General features: G+C 32.5%; 3 protein-coding genes across 3 annotated transcripts; 2 read left to right on the top strand and 1 right to left on the bottom strand.

Annotated features, from left to right (window-relative positions):
* Positions 1-376: 376 nt before the first annotated feature.
* LOC110999858 (probable RNA-binding protein EIF1AD) lies at positions 377-1,323 on the top strand. The gene is made up of 2 exons (XM_022269115.2): positions 377-643; positions 860-1,323. The coding sequence occupies exons 1-2, from the start codon at positions 521-523 to the stop codon at positions 1,166-1,168; spliced, it is 432 nt and encodes a 143-aa protein (XP_022124807.2). The 5' UTR covers positions 377-520; the 3' UTR covers positions 1,169-1,323.
* Positions 1,321-2,798, bottom strand: LOC110999859 (speckle-type POZ protein-like). Its single transcript, XM_022269116.2, has one exon. It carries the CDS (start codon positions 2,629-2,631, stop codon positions 1,615-1,617), a length of 1,017 nt encoding a protein of 338 aa, XP_022124808.1. The 5' UTR covers positions 2,632-2,798; the 3' UTR covers positions 1,321-1,614.
* Positions 2,799-5,093: 2,295 nt separating this feature from the next.
* LOC110999842 (ras-related protein Rab-30) lies at positions 5,094-9,578 on the top strand. The gene is made up of 4 exons (XM_022269086.2): positions 5,094-5,577; positions 6,766-6,949; positions 7,348-7,499; positions 8,001-9,578. Exons 1-4 carry the CDS (start codon positions 5,407-5,409, stop codon positions 8,100-8,102), a joined length of 609 nt encoding a protein of 202 aa, XP_022124778.1. The 5' UTR covers positions 5,094-5,406; the 3' UTR covers positions 8,103-9,578.
* Positions 9,579-10,883: the final 1,305 nt, after the last annotated feature.

The raw sequence follows: 10,883 nt of genomic DNA, 5'->3' as shown, positions 1-10,883 counted from the left end.
CAAAAACAAAGTTCTTTACGTCTTAATTATTACATAAATATAATATTTCGACAAAAACCGTGTACGACGAAATTATACTCAATGTTAGGATTACTATAATATGACCGTTTTATTCAATTTACTCAGCTCACAAATAAAAATTTTAAATCATTATTCTTTGATAAAAATTTATCATTTAAAAGTCAGGTTTTAAATTTATTTACTCAATTACACTAGCCATAGCCCATGGCAAGCCGCAAATATAACACTTCACTTAATAACAATTTCATAATCGAGACTTGACAAACACTATCCGTGATACAGATAAGTACCTATTATTACAACCTACAATAATTATTAATAATATAGAAATTTAGATATCTGTGATCACCAATCGCACATTGTAGTCTGGAACAACAATGAACTCTTCTACTTCTAGTTTGAACTTTGAATAAAAAAATATATAACTTGTGAAAAGGTTATAAACATTGGTTGATAGTTTACAAATAAAATTTTAAATGACAAAAAGAATTCATAAAATATGTCGAAGGTAACAAAAAGGAAGCATGTCATGAACGAAGCCCTGTGGGATGATTATGAATTACCCAAAGAAACTCAAAGTGTTGTTCGAGTTCTAAGAAGCCGGGGAAATAATTTGCATGAGGTAGTTTAGATAACTAATTATTGTGTTTACATATATACAATTTGTAATAAAATTAATTGTATCTTAAGATTCGCCATTAATTCTGTAGAACTTCAAAACACCGTATCGAGTCACATGTACGATATCTAGGCTTGAGTATACTAGACCATAATACAAATGAATCCTAATAATTGAAAAGGAAATGTTTTCTTGGATGTAACAGTAGTATTTTTACAGGTAACTACACCTAATGGAGAAGAATATTTAGTTTCAATGCCAACTAAATTTCGAAAAAATATATGGGTCAAAAGAGGGGATTATGTTCTAGTTGAACCAATTGTGGAAGGAGATAAAGTGAAAGCTGAAATAATCAAGATTATAAACAAAGACTCAATGAAGTATTATAAGGAGAATAATTTATGGCCTAAAGAGTTTGATTGTGATAAGAAAAATACTGTAAGCAATGACAATGACTTGTTTGTAAATACTAATAGACATCAAATCCAAAATTATAGTGAAAGTGATTCTAGTGAATTAAGTGAATAGTGACATTAGCCTAAAGTTTGTGCTGTAGCTTAAAACTTATTGTGTCAAACATTTTTTCTACATTATGTTGTAGAGTTCGAGATAAATGGATTAATAAAAGGGTTAAGAAATGGTTTTAACAATGTAATAAATTTTTAATATAAAAGAAAACAATCGATTGACAACTTTATTTTAGAAGTTAAGAAATTTCTTTTTTTACTAATTTGAGATCATTAAATACTTATTTACTAGAAATACAAAAAAGCATGAAAATTTTGAAACTTTGAACATAATTTATTAGATGTTGATATGCTCTCGACCAAGCTTACTAGCAACACTAGTGGATAAAGTAAATTACCAACTTCAAACCAACCAACTTAAAACTTAACTATTTAAACTAGACTTGTTTTAACACTAGGCTACATATTAAACAATACAAAAATGTTTTGACATACTTAGAGAAATAATTATTTAATATCTGCATCCACATCATCAGTAATAACATGTTCATATATAGTTTTAATTAAATCTACAGACTTAACTTCAGCCCATCCTTTAGTTTTTGTTATGAGTTTAGCTTGACCATCTTTGATAAATTCAAGTGTTAATTCCTTTAAAGCTTTAGCTGAATGTAAATCTGCTAATTGCAATGTGTCAATAGCATTGTCAACTGTAAGTTTTTTATGTAAGGCCTCCTCACAAAGGCTTTTAAGTCTGTTTAGCTGGTAGTAATCAGCGGCAGCTAATAATTTTTCAGGTATCTCATCAACTCTTGGAGCTTTATCACTATATATAAAAGTTAAAACTTCTTTTAAAACATCAGATTCTAATAAAGACTGAACAACATTTGTGTGGCATTCTGTGGTATTGTGTTCAAAGTGAGCTTTTAAAACCATGCTGCGACTAGCTAAAACTGCTTTATGAACTTTAAATTCACAACCTTCTGCAGATGTAATTACCACATCAGAGAATAAACCATCGTTAAGAAGATTCTCAAAATCATTGCTAAGTTGTGCCTCTGGTATATTCGCTCTGTCAATTTTTACATCATTTGTTACCATAAATTGAAACTTCAAACGAAGGCTTCCATCACTTAACAGAAATATATCATGGCCATCATAGCTAGCAATATCACGTTTGTAGAGTGTAGCTAAGAACTGCCATTTATTTGCTTGAATTGTATGATATTCTTTTATTATTATAGAGCGCTCTTCAAATCTTTTTAAGCATATGGTTAATATGGACTTAAGAAATACAGGAACTGGTGACAAGTAGTATATTTCAATAATATCATTACAGCGTCCAAGAAATTGCATCTTCAGTTGGAATCTTGTGTCAATGGATTGGTCTTTTGGACTTTCACTTACCCGCAATTCACGCGATGTTTTACCATCTAAAAGGAATATAAAGTTTGGTATAGACCATATTATTGTATTTACTACTGTTTGGCCTTCAGTTCGAGTTGTATAATTAGCTGTGGACATTTTCACTATGCTATTTTCAATTTCTCAAGAATAAGCTGTATTGTAAAGATCTTATAGCCTGAATTCTGAAAGAATAATCCATTTACTGTGAAGAACAAACAAAAGACATTTTGATTTTAGGTCGCTGGTCGATCTGTAAACTAAACTGTAAAGCAGTGTTGCCAGTAGCTGGTACTAGTTAAAACTATTATTAGTGGAAACTGGAAAATTTCTTTGAATAATTAATAGTCTCACCACTATAGGATATCTATATATATATATATAGATATCCTAAAGTGGTGAGAGAGAGTATCCTATATATATCTCACCTACACAATTTAGAAAAAACGTATTGGCATTTTTTAATTCGGAGATTAAAAGATCGGGTCGGGTTAAAGTTTACAATTCAATACCTAACCTAACCTAACCAAACTTGATAATAATTCGTTTTTTGGACAGTTATTTCAAATAAAATATTAATATACTAACCTAACCTAACCGAACTACATAATAATTCGTTTTTTGGACGCTTAGATTCGTACATACTCAGTATAATCAAATTTAAGGTATTGAATTGTAAATCCAACCCTCGGGCCGTATCAGATACGGCATGTATCATTAACGATAAAGAGTATCATTTTGCGTCCAAAGTTCAAACTAGCGATCATGATACGCGCCGAAGCCACGCAACGGACTAACGGAGATACAATACATCGAAATGCTACAAATGTGGACCCAGCTTAATATAGTTTTCGTAACACAGAGAAAATGTTGTTTAACTAAAACACAAATTGTAATTTGAGATAAAATTGTACAATATATTTAACACCCTTCTTCTTCTTCAAGTGCCACTCCATTACTGGACGTAGGCCGTCAGTTCTCTGAACCGCGTCTTATCCTGCGCCAGATACCCTCCGCACTCGCAATACCTGTCCACTCCCTGACGCTGCGAAGCCATGACTTCTTCCTACGACCAACACGCCGTTTTCCCTGGATTTTACCCATTATTATTAGTTGAAGGAGGTGGAAGCGGTCATGGCGCAACACGTGGCCCAGTTACGCAACTTTTCGCTGCTTAATGTTCCGCATAAGTTTTTTCCCCATTCCAACGCGTCTCAGAACCTCCTCGTTAGTGACCTTCTGGATCCAGCTGATACGAAGCATGCGACGATAGCACCACATCTCAAATGCTTCTAAGCGCCGGCGGGTATCTTCTTTAATTGTCCAAGCTTCACAGCCGTATAGAACAATTGGCCATATGTAACAAAGGAGAACTCTGACTCGGAGTTTAATGGTCAAGTGACGGCAGCACAAAACTTTCTTCATTTTTTTGAAAGATCCTCAGGTAATCTCAATTCGAGACCTTATTTCCTGATAAGGATTCCACTCGTTTGTAACCCAAGTTCCCAAATACTTGTATTGCCGCACCCGTTCCAACGTTCTTCCAGCAACAGATAAATTAGGACCCAAAGTGTCGTTCCGAGAAATCACCATCACCTTCGTCTTCACTGCATTAATAGTCAGACCGTCTCTTTCGCTAGTTTCCTGAACTTTATTAACGAGCATTTGTAAATCCTCCATCGACGAGGCTATTAAGACAGTGTCGTCTGCATAGCGAATATTATTGATGATCTTTCCGTTAACTTTTTTTTTTACATTAACACCCAATGGTGTTCAAAAATTCATTCGAACTTAATGACGCGACGGTCAAAAATACCACGAAACCCTACCAAGAAACCCCACGCATGGCTAACTATATGGCTATTAATTATTATGAGAATAGCTACTACAGGGTGGTAAATATTATCTAAGATCTCTTGTGTCGAAATAATAAACAATTTAGGTTAATAGGATACATATTTCAATAAATCGCAACCATACACAATGTTAAAAAAAAGTGTGTGCGTGTAACCTTTACGCGCGATTGAAGTAAAACTTATTTAGTGTTAACGGCAATGAATTAATATCAACTTAAATAATAAATATCATATTATAATTTAATTATATTTATTATTCATGTTCTTCACAAAGATTATTCAAATACAAAGGTAAGATCAGGACATGTCAATATAACCTTGTTATTGAATATTATAGAATGTCGCCATCGTCAGAAAATTTATTACTAATTTACTTATTTTAAAAGTAATTAATAAGTATATCTATGCAAAGATTTTTCAATAACAATAACAGTGTAACGAGGGCAGTAGCGCAAAAACGAATAAAGACAGGTAGGATCCCGTGAAAGCCAGCACCCTTAGTGAGTTCGACACTTTGTAACTTTTTTAACAGTACCTCTCTAGGTATTTGTAAATAACCAATAGAGTAGTTTGATGACGGAAAGTAAGGAGAGTGATTATTTGTATTGGAAGAGTAAATTGATACTGTTATGGCATCTTTGACTAAGACCAAACTACAACTACACAGAATAATAAAATATTAATGATGGTATATGTATATATGCGGATTAGTCTGTGGATATAGGTTGAAACTTGAAGTATTTTTGCTATGTTATGTAAATTATTGAAAACATCAGCTAAAGAAAGAGAACCTTATATCAAATTAAATTAATCTAGCTAATTCGTAAATTTTGATTTAGTAGTTAATCTTATCTTAAATAGAAAATTTGAATGAATCATAATGTCGGCCGTAGTGTGTATCATCTCGTACGTATTGTGAACTCACTAAAGCGGAACAGTGAACGGCGAAAATAATTTTTACATATAATTTGCCAGCATTAAGGTCTTTTCTCGATTTCTATGATTTAAATCTAAAGCAAATGTGATTTGGTACAGTACTATGGAGGACTATAAATTCTTGTTTAAAGTCGTGCTAGTCGGTAACGCAGGTGTTGGAAAAACTTGTTTAGTAAGGAGATTTACGCAAGGATTATTTCCACCGGGTCAAGGTGCTACTATTGGAGTAGATTTCATGATCAAGACGGTGGAGGTTGATGGCGAAAAAGTGAAGGTATTGTTTGTATTACTCGGAAAGGTTTATATTATCAACAATAAATATACATTTTATATAAATTTTAAAAGGAATTTTAAAAAACATGATTTGTCTTATAACAATTCGTCTCCATACTTGGCGCATTTGACAGCTATGTGCATGAGTTTAATCATTTTTGAACCATGAATAAACCTATGAAGATCGAAGAAGTGACTTAAGCCTTATAACCAAGAATAATAACACATGAAATCAATAAAAGAAGACATGGCTTGGGCCTTACAATCAAGAACAATGAAGACGTAGCCTTGGCCTTTAAAACTACTAAACTTCTCCAATTATTATTAAAAACAAGACTTGGCTGTATGGATTAAAGCCCTTTAGCTTTTCCATTAAGCATCTTGACAAGCCTATGGAACCTCAATGTATAAGGATGCCTTGTAATCCCGGTCTTTACAAAAGCAACCTTTTAAATTTTTTGAGTGTTGTATTACCCAGGTAAGATGATCACAGCTCACTAGGTTTGCAGAAGAAAAAGCCTAGGTTAGCTGGCTGTGGAAGACCTCCAGCCATTGAGTTGGGGCTGATGAAATGGTATCATTGTCAATCACATTATCAGCTTGTCCTGAAAAGAAACAAAAAATTATACTTCTTTGGAATTTTCATATAGTGAAGCATAGAGAGAGAATTAAACCAATCACTGATAGATTTTAAGGCCTCCCCTGTATTTGGGGCACCAGCCCTGAGATAAGAACAGTGTGATATATGAGGTATCCATCCATGCCTATTATTGGTTCATATCAGCCTTGAAGAGTTGCATACATCAATATCAGTGAAATACATCTTAGTTCTATCCAAAACTCCCAGCTTTTTGGATGCCTGTTTGGCTTTTGGCTTTTGGCTTTTTGACTGTGGAATTGGACTTCTTTCAATATTCCAACTCCAAGATTATTGAGGCTGTGGGAAGTATTAAGATAAAGGGCTTCAAATAAGAAGACGCAACAAATGGTTCTTATAGGGCTAAGAATGACAAAACCCCAGCTAGAAACTTCTATTCTATTACTCTTAACTACCTACCTTAGATATGAGCAATGTCTACTTCATTAATTTCTGATTAATAAGAATGCTTCATTTAATTATGTAATAAATTACATTTTATTCTTTTTAGTAAAAAAAAAAAACAAAAAAAAAATCTTTATTTTTTTATAGCTGCAAATATGGGACACAGCTGGCCAAGAAAGATTTCGGTCAATAACACAAAGTTACTACAGGTCGGCACATGCTTTGATTTTAGTATATGACATATCTTGCCAGCCTACATTTGACTGTTTACCAGATTGGCTCAGAGAAATTGAAGAGTATGCCAACAACAAAGTTTTGAGAATATTAGTAGGTAAGAAATGATTAGAAGAATAGAATATAAGTAATTTGACACGCATACCGTAATATTAAATAAATATTAATATATAAGATACATTAATATTTGCGTTCAAGTATCAGGGTGCGCCCAGAACTAGCGAATGTAACGCGTATGTGCAGCTCGCAAACGTTATGTAATTTTTAAAGATTCTTGACCCCCCCTCCCCCTTTTCTGTACCCAATAGTAAAATGTTTAGTTAACACCCCACTCTAAACCTAAAAGTTGCCAATTATGGTGTAAAGTATCGAAAAGTTGAATTTTTTATAACAAAAACGCATAATGCAATTCCCGCCCTTTTCCTCCAAAATGGAACGCTAACAGTCAAAATGTTGTGATGATGATATTACTAAGTATTTAATAATTTTGCTTAGGTAACAAAACCGACAGAGAAGACAGGGAAATTCCAAGGCATATTGGTGATGACTTTGCGCAGCGTAATGGGATGTATTTCCTTGAAACCTCTGCTAAGGAGGCCGAAAATGTGGAGCGTTTATTTATGGAAATTGCTGTAGAATTGATGGAAGTAAGCTTGATGCATCTACATATTTCATAAAATATTTTTTATTATTTTGATTATTTTGGCCAATGTTTTATAAAACTATAAACTGACAATAATTATAAGCAGTAAGGAACAATATGGTTCACTGCAGTTACAAATATCTCTGGATCGACTAATTGGACGAAGTCGTATGTCCCGTAATTTGTGAATCTTAATTCTGAAATCCCGGTATAAAACGTTTTTAATTTGAATATAATCGTTAAATGTAAACTTATGTGGGATATTATTATATTCTGGCGTAAACCGCTTTTTATTAATTAAGATTCACAACAGGACTTAATAATATATCGTTTTGGTAGCGTAGACAATGATGTCTAATAATATATAGGAAGTCATTATATCTGTCGACTGTCTCGGTGATGCTAACAGAAGAAGGCAGTAGCGCGTAAGCGGAAATTGACCACTTCATTTCGAAATTTTCAAGTCTTAACCTATTGCTGGCTCATCGATATTATCTATTTTCAGCAAGCGAAATGCAAGGAATTGCCAAAGTACGACGGAAGTCTCGGCCCTATCAACGGTAAGACGACATCAGTAGGTGACAGTTCATGTTGTTTCAGATCGTAAATAATACTTCTGACATTTCAAAAGGTCACCTTTTAACTTCTAACTAGGATCAGTTAGGTTAGGTTAGGGGTGTAAATCACAACAATGTCTGTGGGTTAAATAATGTAGCAATATTTCTAAAGAACATTCACAGTGATTTTATGGTAAAGTTTTAATGTGAAAAAAAAATTGTTTTGTTACATTCCAATTTGTTATTTATTATAGTGAAATTTTATGGATTACTGAAACATTTTGTGATGTTTAGGTAATTTTAACCACAGGTATGCATTGTTCATACAATTAGTATAATTATGAAACTCCATTGATCACAAAATCACAAAAGCAATGCATATCGAGGACGATGGGACTCAGTTGTTCTCACCAGGGCTAGGTAAAGTGTAATATTATGTCTACGTATTTTGAATTTACCCAAATTGTATATTTAATATTCTGCAAGCGTCTAGGGCTGCGAGAACCCTGAAACAGACGGTTTTTAAATAACGATGCTGATCTCAATTTCACAAATATCAGTAAATCGATAGTTTAAATGTACATTAGAAATAGTTTGTTATAAATATTCTTAGACGAGCTTGTCGTCTCTCTGGGGATTCAGAGTATTACCAGGTAGTGCATCTGAATTTGTACTCGATGTAAGTCGATATCTTGAATGCCTTATTTTGTAGTCGATAACCATCTAATTGTAAGGCCTTTGCGGATGTGTTGATCTTCTCCTGGTCCTGCACCAGGCCATCAAATGTTGTGCTTCTGGTGAATTTTGTGAGATGCGAGCGAACTGAAGTACAGGGACGACGGGTCATATTAACCGTAGTTTGTAGAAACTGATTTAATTGTTTAAAAATGGCAAGATTTTTATGGTGGTATGTTATTATAAAAGTTTTATTCATCAAATATCTTCAATAATACCAACCCTACGTGGTGCTTTTGTATAAATATTTTTCATTTTTACTTTATTCCGAATCTCACCCTTTTGCTTGGTTTTGCAAAGAATTAAGTTATTGGAGGATAAAGAAAACGATATTCTCATTACTTCATTATTATACTGCCTTCGATGTCTAAATTTATGTTTAAAATATCTTATGTATGTTCAAGACCAATTTCTTAATTCCTATCTCATCGGTTTTTGGTTTGTCTTAAGGTTGTATAATACAAAATATAAATACTCTTTGCTTAATAAATCTTGCCTTTAATTAAGTGTCTCTTTGATATTGTTACTGTTTTGCTTAAAAGATTTTAATAATTTTTGATAATGTATAATTTACATGTTGTAACTTTTTAATATTATTTTAGATTTTTTTACATTAACGTTATTCTTCCTGAAGTTTGTGATGTCTTCATTTATTGAGAATATTTTTACATTATGATTTGAGGTATCTAAACTAGGAATTTATATTTGATCATGTCATTCCAATAGAAAAGAAACATCACCAAAGAAATTGAAATACATGTTAAACTCGCAATAAAGGAAATTACGCTGTATGTTCGTTTATCTCTTTTAAATCACGTCTTTTTATGTATAAGAACCTCTTTACTCATATTAAACTAAAGTCTTAGGAAAAATGCATTGGTACTTAATGACCAGTATATGTACTGCATAGTGTATACCCTATATTTATTTCACTTACTATGCGGAAAGAGATGGGTATGAGTCTACACAGGAATAAACAGAGACTTGTAGAGGATCTAGGATTTTTATATACATATTACATCAATTGAATAAAAAGTTAATATGGTTATATTTTGTGTAAGTTAATATTTTTAAGACAAATATTATATTGCTAATGGAGCAACTAAATCTTGTAATCCTTAAACTAGATACTTATGAAATTTGTGTGCGTGTATGTTTTGAATGCATGTGTATTTGTGCCATTATCATCGTGATCGTGTAGTTATTAAAAGTAGACATCACATTGAATTCGTGTTCTTTGATCCATTAAAAGCATTTAAAAATAATATATTATTTATACAGTCGAATAATCAAGATCTGCTAAAGCGCCCATCGTTTGGCTTACCATGTGCATTAAGAAGCCCTCGTTTATTTTTTATACTCTAATGTACCAAAAATATATTAATATCATCTGGAACAGAAAGAAACATTAATTTCAGAGCGTAGAACTATATGGACACAATAATTCCAAGTTCAAAAGTAGATTTTAATCAATAAAATGGAAGAAATTATAAATAATATTATTAAAATTGTTTATAAGTTTTGTTTTTGCACTATAAGGGTTGGATTTAGAAATACGTCGCTTGAAAATGATGATACTGATTATGTAGGTGCCACGGGGGACCTTGATTGGAACCACTCCCAAGTTATGTTGAGTGCCGCAGTTTCTTACAAAATTAAATATAATTTGGTGTATTGTATTCACCTTCGTAAAACTATGCGTACATTTGATACCTTTAAATAATAATATTTCATGCAGCGTGTATTGCAGAACGTGTGAAACAGAACGCAAACCGCCATTTTGAATGTAAATTTTGACAGAAATTACACTGACAGATTCATTCTGTTAGTATCAAGTTTACGTAAATGTGCTTCTGCATTTATTTTATTTGAATTTTTTTGGAAACCTGGCAAACCTACTGGATACTTATTTCCCGCGATTACAGCTTGTGATGATTTATGGTGTTGTGTGAAAGGAAATTGCAAAGCAAATTTCTATTTGTAAATTTGGGCTACAACACAGCCATTAATGAATATTTTTTATTCTTTAGAGATATAATCGAATCCATATCAATTTCCTTATATTAAAAATATATATATATATATATATATATATA

This window comes from Pieris rapae, chromosome 6, assembly GCF_905147795.1.
Source record: "Pieris rapae chromosome 6, ilPieRapa1.1, whole genome shotgun sequence".
In the NCBI taxonomy this organism is placed as follows: Eukaryota; Metazoa; Arthropoda; class Insecta; order Lepidoptera; family Pieridae; genus Pieris; species Pieris rapae.
This window is presented reverse-complemented; position numbering and strand designations above follow the sequence as displayed.

Coding starts and splice junctions, on each gene's coding strand:
- LOC110999858 (XM_022269115.2), top strand. CDS start 521: ATGTCGAAGGTAACAAAAAGGAAGCATGTCATGAACGAAGCCCTGTGG. Junction 644..859: donor GGGGAAATAATTTGCATGAG/GTAGTTTAGATA, acceptor GTATTTTTACAG/GTAACTACACCTAATGGAGA.
- LOC110999859 (XM_022269116.2), bottom strand. CDS start 2,631: ATGTCCACAGCTAATTATACAACTCGAACTGAAGGCCAAACAGTAGTA.
- LOC110999842 (XM_022269086.2), top strand. CDS start 5,407: ATGGAGGACTATAAATTCTTGTTTAAAGTCGTGCTAGTCGGTAACGCA. Junction 6,950..7,347: donor AGTTTTGAGAATATTAGTAG/GTAAGAAATGAT, acceptor AATTTTGCTTAG/GTAACAAAACCGACAGAGAA. Junction 7,500..8,000: donor TTGCTGTAGAATTGATGGAA/GTAAGCTTGATG, acceptor ATCTATTTTCAG/CAAGCGAAATGCAAGGAATT.